Source organism: Nansenia antarctica (assembly GCF_963989245.1).
Source record: "Nansenia antarctica genome assembly, chromosome: 7".
In the NCBI taxonomy this organism is placed as follows: domain Eukaryota; kingdom Metazoa; phylum Chordata; class Actinopteri; order Argentiniformes; family Microstomatidae; genus Nansenia; species Nansenia antarctica.
The window spans coordinates 59,018,002-59,036,605 of record NC_137677.1 but is presented as its reverse complement, the minus strand read 5'-3'; the positions used below and the strand labels follow the sequence as shown (position 1 = coordinate 59,036,605).

The 18,604-nt window shown below is 43.8% G+C and overlaps 1 protein-coding gene across 1 annotated transcript; it reads right to left on the bottom strand.

Annotated features, from left to right (window-relative positions):
- Nucleotides 1–1,761: 1,761 nt before the first annotated feature.
- On the bottom strand, nt 1,762–5,358 carry lypd6b (LY6/PLAUR domain containing 6B; the record flags this gene model as incomplete). The annotated part of the gene is made up of 4 exons (XM_080536965.1): nt 1,762–1,935; nt 3,341–3,471; nt 5,029–5,127; nt 5,238–5,358. The coding sequence occupies 4 exons, from the start codon at nt 5,356–5,358 to the stop codon at nt 1,762–1,764; spliced, it is 525 nt and encodes a 174-aa protein (XP_080393091.1).
- Between the last annotated feature and the right edge of the window lie 13,246 nt (nt 5,359–18,604).

The window sequence follows — 18,604 nt, the reverse complement described above, 5'->3', positions numbered from 1 at the left end:
GTACACAGCCTGGGGAGGGATGTTGCTGACGTCTATATTGATGTTCTGAGGAGCAAGATGCCACGACATAAACATGAATGGGGTCTTTTACCATATAAGAGGTAAATTTAGTCCAATTAGAGACAATTAAATCTTAAGACTTGTTGACTGAAATGTCACACTCCAATCAGAACTCCTAATAATCCCTAATGTTATTTATGAGAAACAACTCAGTCCTGTTCTTAATATAGTTTGAGTGTCTAAATATGGCTCCCATTTGGTGCCTTTTCAATTATCTAATTCACAGAGACAGCTGTTCATTCTTGCGCATATAGTATACATTTTAAGAGTTGGAAAAAATGAATTTAAAAATATTTTCCTTTGAACACAGATTGTCAAGTATGTTCACACAAGTGTCGTCTATAAACGAATGATGGTTTAAAATAGTCACCCAGTTTGTAAACCAGTTTTTAAACAAAGGAATCCTCTGTTAAATCCCATGAATATTCGGGGTAGACTGCGGTATAGTTTTTTTCTAAACTTTATTTTAGTGCAGATGAATAGTCTTATCTGTTATTGCAGCTTGCCCCTATCTGTTATTGCAGCTTTTCGCCATTTAAAAACATGCACCCTAACCATAACTCTAAGTATAACAGGGTGATTATGATTACTGTTGTCCCAATAGTGTAACTACAACAATATTAACACTGTAATATAAACACTGTAAAGTGTGAAACATCCCATATTAACTAAAAAGACTGCAGAACATTCATGCTGGCTAATGTTAGTGCTAGCTAGCTAACTAGCTGATCGGGATGGGCTAGCCAATTATTTCGATATTGAATATTGTCTTTGGACACAAAAACAACACGTCATGTCAATTGCCCTCTTTCCAATTTTATTTCAGGATATTCACTAGTTCTGTAAAAAAAACAAAAAAAAACAACAACAACAGTATTTCGTAACAGGCCATCCAAGTGCAAAATGTGTTTAATTAGTGATGTTTGCGCCATCACAAATTGGCATTAAAAAGCTAAGCGCCATAGTATGTCCATATTGCCTACTACTGTAAAAAGCGCTCCCTGATCCATAATGAAGGGCAGTTTCTGTGTGCCTTTAAGTCCAGTATCAGATATCTGGTCTCCGTGCTCTCGGCTGTGGAATTCCAAACAGTGAACTCATGCGTAGCGTTCCCAAAACAATGAATAATCCCAGAGAATGTTAAGCGGACATTTAGATTCTCCTCAGTTTCTTGATTCTGCATGCTTCATAGTTGGGGGCTCTGCCAGAGGTTGGTGAACAGTCACTGGGCATCCATCATACAAACATTATTCCCTGTATAGTTCCATGGACCTGTCAGGGTAAACAGTATCCTGGTACCCAAGGGCCAGGAAGCCATGATTGTCTCTGCATCCATGGGCCAATTCTGTCTCCATTACATTCTGCAGATCATATGCTTTTTTATGTACATCCACTGGCCAAATCCATGGCTTCGTGGATTGTTAGTTCCAGTTCCTCTGGCTACAGTGAATACAAGCACTGCTGTAGTAGTCATGAGATGGCAGTAGTCCTTTCGTGACTGATCCTTGTGACAAGCCATCTTGGTTACAACACACAGCCGCTCCCATCAGTGCCAGGAGATTCATGTTGACCTGGAACATGTAGTGAGCCTCATAGGAGACCAGCTCGTATGGACTCAGGTCTGGGACAGTACATGTAGAATCAATCATCTAAGGCCCAAATAGATATATGGGACTTTACTGACGGAGTCAGACTGTAGCATCATGATAGAAGCAGTCTGTTGAGCTCCAGGGCGAGTAACGTCAGCAAGCCCTGCCTCGTCCTAACCCAGGACGGTGCTGCGCTGTGGGCCTGCTTCATGGCGAACACTGCGTTGGTGTGGTTGGTGGGGACCTCCACGTTACATATCATACCCTCACAGCAAGACACACACTCCTAGGAGAGGGAGAAGGAGAGAGAGGGATGAGTGACACAGTCAAGTCACATCGCTCGCTACAAGGCGCAGTACGATACAGTCATTTGGTAATGATATGGCAATATAATATCGTACTGTATTTTATTCATTATCATTAACCTTTATTTATACAGGTAAAACAGTCTCATTGAGACCCAGGGTCTGATTTACAAGAGAGACCTGTTCAGGGTAGACAGCAGCATAACCCAAAGTTACAGGCAGACAGGACGTACAAGAGACAAAATAAAACTCAAAACATTCAAATGGTCAATGCAGGAGTGCAAAAAATTTAAAGGCAAAATAAAATTCAAAATTAAAAATTAAAAAATGTGCAAACCCCCACAGACTCTCTATCCAGTCTTCCTACAAGTAGCTGACCTTATCCACCTAATTTTTCTGGTTTTCTGCTCGAAATGACATGCCCACAGTGAATATAGAATATCTCCACAATCACAAGGGCCTTCATAATGATATTGTTATCAAATGAAAGCTAACACCTGTGGGGTGGCTGTAGAAGTGTCAGAATCAAAATCTATGTTACTGTGTCAGAGCAAATAGAGCTAGAACATTATAAAACATCTCAAATTCAGTCTCCGCCTAAAAAAACAACAGCTTTTACAGTGAATATCAAGTTGGAAACCTGATAACGAAGCCCAAATCATCTAGGAATCAGTACTCCAGGGTCTTATTAGTACTTGCGCCAAAGTCGATGCTAGTAATGTGAGCAAATGCAACTTTGTACCTGTTTTAGTACAGGTATGTTTAGGCGGACACCTATATGTTTAGGCCATTTGGAGATATTTTGGCACCATCTTTGACCTTTGACCTTTCTCATGTATCAGATTTCTTTTTTTTTGTTTGTTTTTTGGGGGGGATTTTTTTGGGTTGGCTGACCAATGGTATGGAAATTCGGCGTTGAAACCGGACATGACACATTCTCCAGTTGGAGAAAACTGGATGTGACTTAGGCCGTGTTTACCGTCTTGGGGGGGAAAATGGTGGCATCGTATAGCATGCAAAGTTGTGAAAAAAATGTGAAATCGATGAAGAGAATTGATCGAGGTATACTCTTTATATCACTTCGGATCCACATGAGGGTCCGTTGGCTCCTATGAGGTTTAAAATAAAAAAAATAAAAAAATAAAATAAATAATATGTGATCATGTATGGATCACGCTATGGAATAATGGTCCTTTATCCAAGAGGCTTAGTCAACATGTGTATATATATATGGCCTGCATGGGAATAATAATAATATCGAGTATTGAACGAATTGATTGCAGTAATCATCAGAGTTTGATCGGAATTGCCATTTCATCTGATACTACAACAATGAACACTGGGTGTTTTATTGTGTGTGTGAAAGAGTTTGTGTGCCAGACTCACAGTGTGTCCCGTGTCCCTGTGGTGTCTACAGCCTGAAGCATGACAGTCCTCACGGGCAGCACACCTCTTGGTCACAAACTTGGTCTTCCCGTGACTGCTGATGTGGTGGACTGTCATACAGAACTGGGTATCTGGAAAGGGGGTGACCAAAGAAGACATACCACATAATTAGGTTACCGTTTAGATAGATAGATAGAGAGAGAGAGAGAGAGAGAGAGAGATAGATGGATAGATAGATAGATAGATAGAGAGAGAGAGAGAGAGAGAGATAGATAGATATATAGAGAAAGAGAGAGAGAGAGAGAGAGAGAGAGAGAAAGAGAGAGAGAGAGAGATAGAGAGATAGATTAGATAGATAGATAGCAGTGGCGGCTGGCCGATAGAGGGCGCTGGGGCGCCGCCCCCACCTTCACTTCCTCGTTGCGATTTGTAAAAGTTTTTTTTTTAAATAAACATTGTTTATTCACAAAATGCGGCTGATATTCTGTCGGCGCCTATCAGCATTCATTAAAAATCCTCCAATACAATAAACATTTTTATCTCTGTGTGTGTGTGTGTGTGTGTGTGTGTGTGTAAAACTCACTGTTAAAATACATAGGGAGAGAACGCGGGGCGCCGTGTCAATGCAAGTCTATGCCAGGACGAATACTTTTCGTTTACACGTGAGCTGTAGCAGCGCTCCAATTGGCTGTCTCTATTTCTTGGCCAGGACGCACATTTGTGCGCCCTGGCCAAGAAATCTCCGGTTGTATTGCAGACAATGCATTATGCTGAGGACTCCCGACTTCCGGTTTTCCGGACTTCGGGCTTCCGGAGTATTTTAAATGAACATTCGTAATGTCTGTCTCTGATGTTCATGGTCAATTAAATCAGCCTATTTTGTGCAACTAATAATGTTCCTGCTAATGGGTTAACCAAGCAGCCTTGCACCTAACGTGCAAGCACCTATCTTCGAACTATTCATAGCAATATGCGCGGGGCAAGGCGGCGGTACGGGTAAACACGGCTCATGTTCTGTCATCAAAGGTAAGAGTTGGTTTTCTTTAACTCAGCTGATGCATTGTTGTGTTTCTGACATGGTCTGGTTGTGTTTCTGACATGGTCTGGTTGTGTTACAGACATGGTCTGGTTGTGATACAGACATGGTCTGGTTGTGTTTCTGACATGGTCTGGTTGTGTTTCTGACATGGTCTGGTTGTGATACATCATTGAATGTGTTGACCTGCTGTGATGTGTTGACCACCATCACTCTCCATCATCCTCCATCATGTGTCTATGAAATAGATAGTTACTGTACTACTGACTGCAGCATTCATCTCTGCTCATTGATGTAGCCATGTCACACAGACACATAGTACACATATTCATCTGCTACCTTTATTAACCTGAGTGTAGCTGTGAGGCCTGTACTAGCCTTGTTGACTAGACTTCCTCCTTGTCTGACACTGGGTATTGGACCGTACCGACGTCCATAGACCGGTCACGCGCGCTGCGCGCGCGAAAGAGGACCCCCCCGCCACACTGCTGTGCCCCACCCAAATTTTTGGCCACCAGCCGCCACTGATAGATAGATAGATAGATAGATAGATAGATAGATAGATAGATAGATAGATAGATAGATAGATAGATAGATAGATAGATACTGTAGATAGATAGACAGACAGCTGTGTGAAACAGAGAACACTCACTCTGAGGGCACCACTTGTCCTCAGCCCAGCGGTTGCAGTTGTAGTTGTCCAGGGCTCGATCACAGGTGAAGCACTTGAAGCTCTTAGGGAACGGAGTGGCTGTAATCACAAGACCACTCTGTGTCAATGGATGTTTTCACTCAGCAGCTCTTACCTTTTAGCCACCATTGAGTGATTCCAGGAAATGTACTCGTAAGAGAGAAACACACCTTCCACTGGGGGTCTGACGTTGTAGAAGTTGATGCGATCAGCTTTCACCATGTCACAGATGGCCACCAGAGCCAGGAGACGAAGAACGGTGGTGAAGTGCAGAGTCATGTAGAACGCCATTTCTGTTTCTCTCTCTCTCTCAAAACACCTAAAATACAGAATGGAGAAGATCAGAATCAGAATCAGAATCGCTTTTATTACATCTCACTGTACACAAGTACACAAGAGTAAAATTATTTGGCTTTGGTTCCTCAACATAGGATTACGACAGTGTATAAGCTTTCTTAAATAGTATAGTATATAGTATATATATATATATATATTATATACTATACTGTAGTATATTCAGCGTCTTTGAGTTCCTGAAAAGCGCTTTATAAATAAAATGAATTATTATTATTATTATTATTATTATTATTATTATTATTATTATTATTATTATTATTATTATTATTATTATAGTGGTATTTGCAGGTTCACTCATACATACTCATTGGACAGGAGAAAATTAGTAACAAGGAGAATAGAAGAACAACTAAACTCTCTTTCGGACATTGAGAAGAGAACCTGAGAAGAAGAATAGCTATGTTGTTAAATAGCCCCATATTAAATAGCCCTAGCATGTTTACCTGATCCCTGGAGGTCAACCCACAGAGCTGAGGGGGCAAGACCACAGAGACATGCTCAATGGCTGCTGCTCAGGCATTGACCTCCTGACCCCTAACCCTTGGGCAGGTGACCCTGAGGTCAGGTAAGTAGGGTGTGGTAATCAGAGAGATCAGGAGACGTATCTCAGACACACTGGGATTGCAAGGTGTCTTAAGAGGGGCTATGATAGCGATCCCTCCCCTTGTATCAATAGCTGCTATTTGAGCAGGCATTAGAGAACACCCAACCCAAGAGACCCTTGTGGATGTTTAGAGAAGCTGAGAGAGATTGATGTACCACTTAACATGAAGTTGCCCCAATACCTTTGTAGTAACTCCATTGCCATTCGACTAACACTTTTTATCCAAAACGACTTACATTGCAGTGAGCGGCATACATTTTTCAGTATATATGGTCCTTGCGGGAATCAAACCCAAAACCTAAGCGTAGTTAGTGCCACGCTCTACCAACTGAGCCACTGAGAACTGAGAACCAACCGAGGACCGCAAATGACACGTGTTTCTAACGTGTTTTAGAGTCATTACAGTGTCACTACACAGGGATTGGGGGCAATTTCATTTTGCATGAACACTTGTTACCGTGAGCAACGTCCCTTCATTAGCGCTTTTGATAAAACCTCAGTACACGGTTTGTATGTTATTGTTATCACTTATTTATGTGCATCATTTGTCATCGAGCAACATTCGTGAAACGGTAACGTCGTGCTTAATAACAGCATAGCACACATAGGCCAGGGTAGCAACAGACATTATGTAACCTGACCACACAGCACAGCCACAGCTTCATCACTGTCACAGGACAAAGGCCTAGGAGAGAAGGTATCGCTGGAGATAATTGCGATTCGGATCAAAATGGCTCTGCGGGCATTCTGTTGCATGTCGTATTTCTGTGCCAGAGGCGCATGATTCAGATATCCAACAAGTTGATTAAAGATAGATACTGTACCGAGCTGTTCAGAGAACTGAATGTTACCCTGTCTGTTGTCTTGCAAATACACAGAGGGAATGCCAGTGGTCTGGCCTCGGCTAAAGCTGTTTAGTTATGCCTGTCAGGGCATAATGAACTGAACTAAGCTTGTGTATCTAATGCTCTTTAGCTATATTTTACATTACATTTACATTTTGGCATTTAGCAGTTAGCAGACACCTTTATTCAAAGCGACTTACAACAAATACATTTGTCTAAGTGAATCATCTATCCATCAGTCATCCTAAGCAAAATTAATCTATGCTAGGACCAGGGGGGTCATTGGCAGTGACAATGCTAGAGAAAGGAAGAATTACTTTTCTTTCCTTTTCTTTTTTTTCTTCACAGTAGGGAAACTGTACAGGGGGCTAGTGGGGATGAAGAGGTCTTTAGGAGGGACAGTTAAGATGTAGCCTGAAGAGGTGTGTCTTCAATCTATGGTAGATAGGTAGTGACACCAGGACAGTGAAAAGCTATGACCGAGTAGTGTGACATGCGTTTCTCATGCGTTTCCCCTTCTCTTCCATATAAAGATCTCCTCAAAAATGCAACCCAAACATATTACACTGTATTTAAAAAAATGGCTGTGTTAGGTCTTTAACATTTTAGCAAATCATTTGGAGAAATGTTCAGCCTGACTTGGTGGAACTCAGCAGTTAACTGCAGCAAGACGCTAATGACTGTTTCCATGTCAACAGTAGCAACCTGTGTCCTGAAATCACACTCTGGCATTGACCTTACACTGAATCAACATCTGAACACAAACACACACAGAGACACACACACACACACACACACACACACACACACCACACCACACACACCACACCACACCACACACACACACCACACACACGCACACGCACACACCACACACACACACACACGCACACACACACGCACACAACACACACACACACACACACACACCACACACACACACACACCACACACACACACACACACACACACACATCTCCCTTACAAAACCAACTCTCTCTGAACACACCGACCAGAGGGGCCAGCCCATTACCCATCAATCTTCCCCAGTGGTCAGGTCACACTCCACAGCTCTCTGTGAGGCTGAACCAGAGCTTTTCAAAGCACATAAACCTTTGAGACTCCAGTGACACTTGGAGGAGGTTAGCATTCACGGTATGTCAGGAGGGTTTGGAGGTCTAGTGACCCTGAGGCTGAGCTATTTGCTGGTACATGCATACACTTGTACAAGTGTTTTGCTATCTTTAGGTCCTCAACTGCCCTCAGTCGCTGTCAGTTACTCTCTCAGGGGAGAAGGGGGGGGGGGTCAGAGTATAGCTGGGAGAAAACACACTGTTTACGACTGGGAAATGTGTAAGCGGAGGGTGAGCAATCGCTAACGATGACCATAGAGAAAGGTATGATGGTGTGAAGCAATGCTACCTCCTGTCACCTCAGGTCTTTAAAAATGCTTGACAGTTCATGAAGCATCATTTCTGAAGATAAAGTACAGCTACAAAAATGTATACCCCAAGGTTAACCAAAGCTGTTTTCCTAGATACACACATTGATTGAGGTTTCTTCCCCATGTGTCCCATTTCCCCCTGGTGCCATACCGGGGGTGTTTATTCCATCACTTCCTGTGTCTAGACTGTCACCTCAATTACCAACAGAGATAACAATGCTCCAAAACACACTGTCGGTTTCACACTGTCAGTTTCACTGCCCACAGTTCTTAAGACACATTAAACCAGCCTAACCAGCTACTGCATATTTGTAATGATGTATACAATATAATTTCCAGAAACAAGAAAACATGGCAGGGCATTGTAAAACAATCAGAATTTAAACACTTTTCTCACAGATGGTGATTACTCAAAATAAACAATATTGACTGATTAGATAGGTGTAGGAAAACCCCCTCTGAACACGTACCACAAACATCAGTTCACCATAAGAAAAACAGCACAAAAACAGGTTGGTCAGCCAAACACAACGAGTAAGGCTCACCTAGAACCTAGATGTGTGACCTTATCCTCGGGGATCCACGGAGTGAGGAAAAGTCTTGCTTGACAGAAGTCTTGCAGCTTCCAGTTCGGTGTGAGCGGCAGATATAGAACTCTAGTTTAAAGAGGCACTAGAAGAAGTCACTTCCTCCCTGCTACCCCCTCTGTAACCCAGAGAGGTCACCGACCCCCCAACTTCCTGACAATGCAGCGATGTGATTGGCAGACAGGTGGGGGAGCTATGAGAACAGTCACTATCTAACAAGGTAGTGTCAGCTAGTTCTCCGGCCCACCTCATTACCATTCGCACACAAACTCCCCCCCCCCCCCCCACACACACACACACACACTTTAACTACAGCGGAGGAGGAGTTCTCAGTAGACACAGTAGTTCCTTATCCCTGTGGGACTTGGCTACATGGCAGCTAATGGTAAGTGCAGATTAAACATGTGCCAGAGACAAAGAGATTACTGCCCTATCATATCACATGACACAAGCCACTTCCTCCTTTACAAAGCCGTACCAGGTGAGGGCATGGGAAAAGGTTACAGGTTAGCTACAGAGTGCACTAGTGGAGAGATAGACCTGGTGCTGCTGAGTCAATAGCTCTAGTATTGATTTGTAGTCCCAGAACAGAACAGAGAGACAAAGGAGGCAATAACAGACTTATCTGATGCCAAACATTCTAGTCATCTGTAATTAGTGGTCACACACCCACTTATCACACAGGGAGTGGAAACAACAGGTCTGATAAGGGCATGTTTGGACGTTAGAAATCGCCATGTCACCATGATTTTCGCAGCACCTACAGAACAACATTCCCGTTTTTTGTAAAAACTATATTCCCTCTTCCACAACATTCTGTTTTTTGGAACACAACAGTATTCCCTCTCCCTTCTGGAACCAGCAGGAAATATCAACCTGAAGGACACTGGGAGCACGCCGGGAGTCACGTTCCCATGACAGAGGAGGAAAGGAGACGAGAAGAGTCGGAAAAGGGGGTACAATCCCTTTCAAGGGCATTCCCAGCGGGGTTCCAGACATTTCTGCATGGAGGGTTTAAGTTTAACCACTTCCAGCTCCGGAGTTCCGGGGAAGCTCAAGCTCCGTCTGGAAAACACATTCCAGACCAACGGTTTGGTGCACCTGACTGCTGAGTTAGTTAACCAGACACAGACACACACACACACACACACACACACACACACACACCTGGCTCTGATAGCAGATCAGCAGCATGTGGGGAAAACACTGTTTCTTCAGCTTTTAATTTAAAGCCCCCTTGGCTTTGCTTCCTGCTCCATAGAGTCAGGTTGCAAATTGCCTCTGTGCAAACCTCACCTCTGGTACAGCCTGCCAGAGGAGCTGAGGGCGTCAAAATCTTAAGCACCTTGTATCGCAATTTTGCACGAAAAGGCGCTATATAAATAAAGTCTGATTTGATTTGCTGTGTGTGGATTTTTCTCTGTACATGCAAACCTGCTGCATGTGAACTTATATGTAGGCCTCTATGGGTCAGCTATGAGAAGTGTATTTCTCACGAAAGCAGATGGCTTTCTTACGCATTCCACAGTGAATAGCCGCAGCAACACCAAATCTCTGCAGCTTGTTGAGTGTTGACTTTAAGAAGATTTCATACATTTTTTCGGACTTGTGGTCCATGTGGTTTCTCTGCCTCTGCTGTGTCCAACTAGTGAGTATTCAACTGTGAAACAGGGTGGTCCATTCAGAATTCTGTGAGATATGACCATTAAGTTAAGTCCTATAAATCACATAGAGGTAAGGTAATGCTAACTGGGACAGCTCCTATACGTCATTTTAAGTGTTTGATAGTGGGGACGTACGGGAGGAAAGAGGAGGGTGTAATCTGATGAGGAAGTGCTCTCAGCCTTCACTGAGCCTCTCCTCCTGTTGCATGGGCTCTACGGCTTCCCCCAAGGCTCACACAGTAAACCGTAAACCAAGACGGGAGATATGATCAGAACACACGTAGCTGAAATGCCGCACGTCAACGGACTTTACAGCATCTTCTGAAGAGCTTTGCAGAAACCAACAATACGCTAAGAGGCATAACTCTATATCCTATATCCCCCCCCCCCCACACACACACACACACACATCAATACAAGAACTTACCACTAAAAAAACTCAACTGAGGGTTGATTACCCGTTTCAAGATTTTAAAAATGTTTTTGATAAAAAAAAGAAAAAAAAGAAAGAGTAGGTTTTCTCTTTGATACCTCACTATCTTGTTAAAGTTTCCAAGTAGTAAACGTGCATTCCACCACAAAGGCATTTTCACATTGACTACACAAAGTTTCTGCATTTCTGTCACCCCATAAACACTGCAACGCCCCCAGGCTACACCTGCGGGTGTATTTGACTGTCGTAACAAATACAGGGTTGGTTGGTTGACTCCTCTGTCACGGTGGCCACCATGAGTCAAGCACAAACCTTTACAGACATAACTCCAGCTCCACTGACACACAAATCGCAAATGTTTTAAACAAGAGATGCTGAATACCTGAGCAGAAATCTAGGAGAAACTGAGAATACAAACCCTAGACAGGTGGTTTCCCCCGAGGGGGACGGCTTTCTCACTCTCAGTGAAGACACAGGCCTCGCCGAGCAGATGAAGGCGATTTATTTCAGAAAAATATGGATATTTTCATTCTTCGAATACCACAGTTTTTTATTCTTACTGGAATTTTGATAAGTGACTGTTTCTCATAACTGTGGAGGTTAAAATAATCTACTCTTCATATTTGCCCGCCAGTGTCTTCTATCAGTCAAAATACTACCTGCCGTTTGATGAGCTGATAACTTAATTACTGTTTATGGTGGTAACTGTTTCATTTAAGGAGCGAGATGGGACAAGAGGTTTGTGGTGCGGCCATACGGAGAGGGAGAGGGAGAGGGAGAGAGAGAGAGAGAGAGAGAGAGAGAGAGAGAGAGAGAGAGAGAGAGAGAGAGAGAGAGAGAAAGAGAGACAAAGAGAGAATGAAAGACAGGGAGTCTCTCTCTGACAGCGTTACACCTTTGTGTTGCAAGCACCTATTGTATGTATATACGATTACACTGTACCAGTTTAGACTGCCATGGGCCATACAAATGACAGATTTATAGCTTTGTTTTGGTAGCAGAGTATTGGACTCTACCGCAGGTGAAGGTGTTCAACGTGGAGGCAGCAGAGACAGAGAGAGGAACAGCCTCATGACCTACAGTAGTTAGGGGACACACCCAACCCCAATCACTAGTGACAGTGTGGCTAATGTGACAGTAGATGGTGGCGCCTTGAGGGTTGTGGGTATACCTGAATGGATCTACCCGCCATTGTGTTTTACAATGAAAGTCTCTATTTATAGCTCCAGCTGATCATGGGGGTTTGAGAGAGGTTTGAGTCAGAGGCATTATGGGACAGTGGTGAGGTTTGCCCTGTGGGGGGGAAGGAAGCCGGTGAACTATTATGTGGTCAAACTCAAGATTTTGTTTTGAACACAAATGTAAGTGTATCCTCTATTGTGTAATATGTTCGTTTGAAATGCAACTTAAGCAATAGATATGAAGATAATCATACATATCCGATAAAGTCTGTCTCTCCTTCAATCAGCTGGTGTCCATTGTGCCATTACATACTGCCTTGATGAGAGACAACTAAAATGAAGGTGTGTGTGTGTGTGTGTGTGTGTGTGTGTGTGTGTGTGTGTGTGTGTGTGTGTGTGTGTGTGCGAAGGGGCGAGCATATGATGTAAGAGGGAGGCGTCCAATGATGAGCCATTCCCCCAATCCAACACAGACACACCTGGACATGCTGACATCACAACACCTGGACACATGCTGACATCACTGTGCGGCAGGTGAGAAAACTCCTGAGGCCTGTGAAGTCGTGCTGCTGGTACATCGCTCCCGCACGGCACAGATAGCTTCCTTCAGCACCCTGGCACAGACAGCCCATATTGCCCCTGGAGGGAAGCTGGCGGAGGACAAACCACTGTTGCCCACAGGAATGTGCTGGCTATTAGAAGGGCCCCCATTAAGAGGCAGAGAGCGGAGGGGATCAGCTTTCTGTTTAGTGTGGTGAGCAGCCAGCAGGGCTGTCGGAGCTGGGGATGACTCAAAGGGATGCCATGTAGGGCTGTCTCTCTACCTTCCATAAAACTCCCACTGGGAGCCCCGTGCTTCAGAGAGAGCTTAGGGAAATGATTTCTCTCTCTCTCGTTCTCGTACCCTCGCTCGCTCTTGTTCTCTTTCACTTTCTCTCTCGGTCTCTCTCTCTCTTTCAGCGTCCCTCTGTCTCTCCCTCTCCATGTCTCTCTCTCTCTCTCTCCCTCTACCCCTCTCTCTCTCTCTCTTCATGTGTGGTATGTGTTAATTTTACTGTATCACTTAACAGGGACATACTGTATTTCAATAATGAATTGTAATCTGTAACATTTGTTCTATAAACAAAGACGACAAGGCAAGACGAGTGATAAACATCCACAAAGCATAGCCAACACAGAGCACGCCAAACACACAAACAATTAGATTACCTGAGATATCCTAATACGGTCAGTCAGTCGGTCTTCAGTCTTCAGTGGGCCTTCTCGAGTCTTCTATCCTCTTCTACGTAAAAAAACAGAAAGAGATGTGGTGGTGGTGAGAAAACCATTAGTAACCGCAAACAGCAATCCCACACTGCTCTCCAAATAAGACGGTTTGCCCACTGTCTGCTTCTAAACAAAACCAAATTCCTGTTTCCTTTTAGTGTCACCCTTTAACCATCTCCTCTGTTCCTTCTCTCCCACGCAGGTTGTATCCCCCAAAGCAGGATATGGCAGAGTGGGCAGGCCACTGGCAGTCGTAAAAAAACAGAAAAACCCTCAGGCCTGGAGCTTTACTCCCAGGGGGTCTTTTCTGGGGCTATAAGGCTCTTTTGTGTCTGTGTGGGTCGTTCACCCACTCGTTTGACAATGCCACAATGCCAGAACACAGGCTCTCGCAGGTCGTAAAAGCACTCAGGCCCCAGTGCAGACAATCCTCGGATCCGCACCAGAGTTACAGAGAGAGGTACAGGGGCATGTAGTAGTGGTGTTCCCTGCTGTGAATGGGCTAGTGTGTCTAGACCACAGTTTGACCTCCCTAAGGCAGGCCAACAGCCAGACTCAACCCTCAGGAAAAGGGTTACAATGGGATGAAGACGCATCTCCAAGCAAGTCATCGGATTCAATGACGTACTTGAATGATGTCATACTTGAAGGGGCGGCTGTGGCTCAAGAGGTAAGAGCTGATCTAATAATCGCAAGGTCGGCGGTTCGATCACCAGCTGGCCATGTGTCGAGGGGTCCTTGGGCAAGACACGGAACACCAAATTGCTCTCAATGAGCGGGCTGGTGCCTTGCATGGTAGCTTGCCGCCATTGGTGTGTGAATGTGTGTGTGTGAATGGGTGAATGAGAGGCCATCACTTTGGAATAAGGCGCTATATAAGTGCAGTCCATTTACCATTGAAAAAATATCATGTGTGTGCGTGCGTGCGTGCGTGCGTGTGTGTGCGTGCGTGCAGCTGATTCACTTAACTGCAGAATGAGTCTCTCCAACCAAGTGAAAATATGTTGGGGTCCTGACTGGTGTAATTTCAGTGGAATGACAGTTGAACAGAGAGTATTATGACAAACCAAGCCAACGAAGTGTGACAAAAGACTGCTCTATAAAACCAAACCTAGCCTCAAGGCCGGTTCAGACATCTATGATGTGCCTTTGGTGGGTCAGAAACGCGGTTGGGAGACAGGGTGTTCACTTTCATCTTTCTCTTTTACTTGTTTACTCTGTGATTATGTCACTCAAGATCTCATCAATACTGCTCGACTTGAAAGGCATGGAAATGAGCTAATAAACAAACACAAGAGTCTGACCCAATCCAGGTGGACCGTTTTTTTACTATGACTTTACTGCCCTGGTAATGGCCATATAAAAGCTAACCTGAGTGTTTAGAATGGGACTGCTTCCAAAGTGGTGTTACGCAACCATCAGATTAAGGTCCACCATTAGGTAGGAGAACCTTCTGTGTTAGCAATAAGTGAATTGTTTTGGATGCATCACATTACATACTGTACATTGCCTTCCATCATATAGCTACTGTATGCATACTATATTCCATTTAATATTCCCTTTGGCCCTACACAGACCCTACTTCCCCTGTGCTGTTGTCTAAGATGCACTTGTACTATGTGTTGCCAATGCACATCATTCCTGTTACATCATGCACTTACATTGTTTTACAATGACAAATAAAATGACATCAGTCAAATGAAAAGGCAGAAGGGGGGAATCACCGTGGTACTAAATGTGTGTTTTGAGTCCATTAATTTAACCTGAAAATGGCTCTGTGGTGTGCCACTCCTTTCATCGCACAAAGCCCCAGGCGGGGGACGACAGCTCGGTGCTACGGTGTCAACCCAACACTTAAGAGGGGCCTTCAGTTCCCTCTGGGCCGTGTCAGGTGGGTGTACGTAGGAGACGCATGGTGATGTATGGTGGTAATACATTTGGGGAGTGTAATGTGGGGTTGTTAGTGTATCTCGTCCTGTTGTGCCTTGGCGAGAAAGCAAGCAAGGTGGAGGATCCTGATCGGGCTGGTTTGGCTTTCATATCGTACTGTACTGTTCTTCTATAGGCCTATCTGGAGTCATTTCTAATGAGGTCAGCAAAGAAAAGAGACGGAAAGAAAGAATGATCGAACAGAAGCCCCCGCTACGTGACTCATTCGGGTTGCATCATGTCGAGGTGATGTCATGGCATGATGCACGTGGGCCAGACGTGTATGCTCCGTGGTGCTGACAGTGCAGAAGATAATACAATATTGCGCAATCATTTCCTATAGGCTTGAGGATCCTTATTTCACTTGTGTAGTAACACTCAACCCAATTACCATGACCATTACAAAGCAATAACTAATGTACAATTAAACAGCGTGTTCATACAATGTTGTTACTAGAGTAATTACACAAGAGTTACAACACAGGTATGGGGTCAACTATAAAGAGTGACAAGATTGTTTTTTTTAAATAATTCAAATTGAAATAAAAGTCAATGATCAAGAGAGTATGCTCTATCCTTAAAGTGAAACGAGAAGAGAACAACTTTTCTGAAGGAGGAGGAAGAGGCGATCATCTTCCATGGCATGATAATAGGATCAACAGACATCATTGTGAAATCTCATCGTGCGTCTCGCATTTCATTCCATTCTCGGAATTGGTCAGTGAACTTTTCTCTGTGCATTGTTGTCATCTTATCTGACGAAACTAAAAAAGCAGCTCAGCTAACTGTCACTCCAACACGCTTTGAGATTCCTGAAACAACACTGAGCTGATCCTCACACCTCACATGGCACCAGTTGATCCAAATCCTCCAACAACACAACACTAATCTGCATACGAAGGAAACCTATCTTTATCCACTTTTCCAAACCAGTTAAAACTTGTGGACTTGTGGTTCATAAAGCCAACATTTAAAAGGGTAAGCTATTGTAGTGAATTAACAATGTAGACATGGTAGACACACTCAAACTCACAGTGGAGAAGACCATAATATACTGTAGAAATAATTCTTCTTAATTCTTCTTCTAGCATTATGACTGCCAATGGCCAGTGGCCCTAGCATAGATTGCTTTTTCTTGCTACACCTGATGGATAGATGATTCACTTACTTAGACAAATGTAAATCGCTTTGGATAAAGGTATCTGCTAAATGCCCCAAAATGTACATGTACTACATGTAACAGTTAGCTTTGTAGGGGAGCGTGTCTATGTTCCCACAGCCCTATGTTCCCATAGCCCTGTATTTCCTCAGTTGAACTTTCCTCAGTTATGTGCTGTTCATGTTTTTGTTACTCAGCCAATGTTCCTGGGTCTGGTAACCCTAACCCTAAACCTAACCCTTGATTACTTAAAAATGTTGGAACATAGGGATGACCCCAACATTAGCTCCAGTGCTGCAATGTTGAATGTTGAACTATCCACCTTTTGCTCTGTCCTCTCCTGAGCTCTTCTCCAGGAGAACTACTCCCTCCTGGTTATACTGCTGGGTCATTACACAGGGGCGAAGTACCAAGGTCAGTTAAATTGACCGTCTGATTACGTCCCCCCCGTTTCCCCTTACCGCCCCTGCTACGCTCCCCTGGTCTCAGCCCGCCGGGCCCAGAGGAGAGGGCGACTCCACAACAAGGCCTGTCTTTGTGTCGGCCACTCTGCCAGGAAATCGAAAACGTTTTTCTCCGAGGCCTCAGAGAGGGTTGGACAGCACGGCTCGGAGTAAAAAAAAAAAAAAAAAGAGAGAGAGAGAGAGTTGTCTCAGGTATCGTACCGTAGAAGCAGCGCTCTGCAAGCGAAGCCAGCAGATTACAAATGGCGGGTGGTGAACGGTTTTCAGAGGGCCAGCCATTTAGTTTGATCTGAAAAGCAACGGAATTGCTTTTGACATAGTGGCGATTAAGACCACGAAGATTGGCGATTTCACTACCACTTTATCTCTACGAGCGACATTTGGATGGGACAGAAAGTACAGAAAGTAGACCGATACTTCCTAGATCGCACACGATGCAGTCGATTCTCATGCAGCAGTCCACACTCAATTGTGGTTCATTCACATGTCTAGCCCCGTAGCCTATAATAGGTCTTTGTATTAAACAGCCTGGAAGTCATGGAGATGGAGAACCAATGCTGAGACGATAATGAAGTGTATTTTGTGCTGTGTCAGCCCTTCACTCTGTCAGAGAAAGAGGAATCTCAGACTGATTATTGTAGGTCTATTGTGCTGTGACAGCTTGACCTGTGTCAGGTACAGCACAAGGCTTATCCTCCTTACATTTCTATTGGTTTCAAATGGCCCACTACTCCGCCCACTTCAGTCCAAGCAGCCACCTCTCAGAGATGACAATAGGACATGGAGCACTGCATTATGTACAACTAAGCAGATATAGTCTATCATGTGACCCCCATACAACAACAAGTATGGTCTATTTAACTACTTTTACTATGTTTCGTTGTCTTAGTACTTGAAGACAATAACGTTGAATCTATCTATCTATCTATCTATAGTATCTATCTATCTATCTATAGTATCTATCTATCTATCTATCTTTAAACCACGTAACCCCAAACAACAACAACAACAACAACAACATCGAAAGATTTTAACAAAAAAAATAAACATCAATGAATTTTCGTAAAAACATCAATGAGTTGATTGTACACTTAATCTTTTCTGGCATAAAAAAAGAAAGAAAAAACCCAGGACAAAGCAGTCTTTCAAATATCGAACACACACTCCAACTGAAAAGGTGAGCCTGGAATTGCAGGTGAGTTTCAAATACAAGGCACTTTATTCATGGGAAAACAATGGCCTTGGCTTCCTCGAGCTGGGAGGAGGAGCTATTCACAGGACTACTGCAGTTAAACAAGTACAGCTGGGGATTTGCATGTTTTAGACAGTCATTTTGATGGTAAACACTTAGGTTTTAAAGATGTTCAGTGCATACCTCTAATTGGGACAACACTTGGGGCGCTATCTGCACTTCTCCTACCACTCCTGTTAACTGTTTCAGGACCACCAGCAGTAATTGGCTGAAATTGAATAAAACATTTGGTAAATCAACTTACGAAAAACTCACCAGTGACACTGTAGCATCGCTCACTCAGCACTTTCCCATGACGCAATGCTATTGAATGGAGAAACTTTTTTTTTAAAAAGGACAAAACGTACCTGGT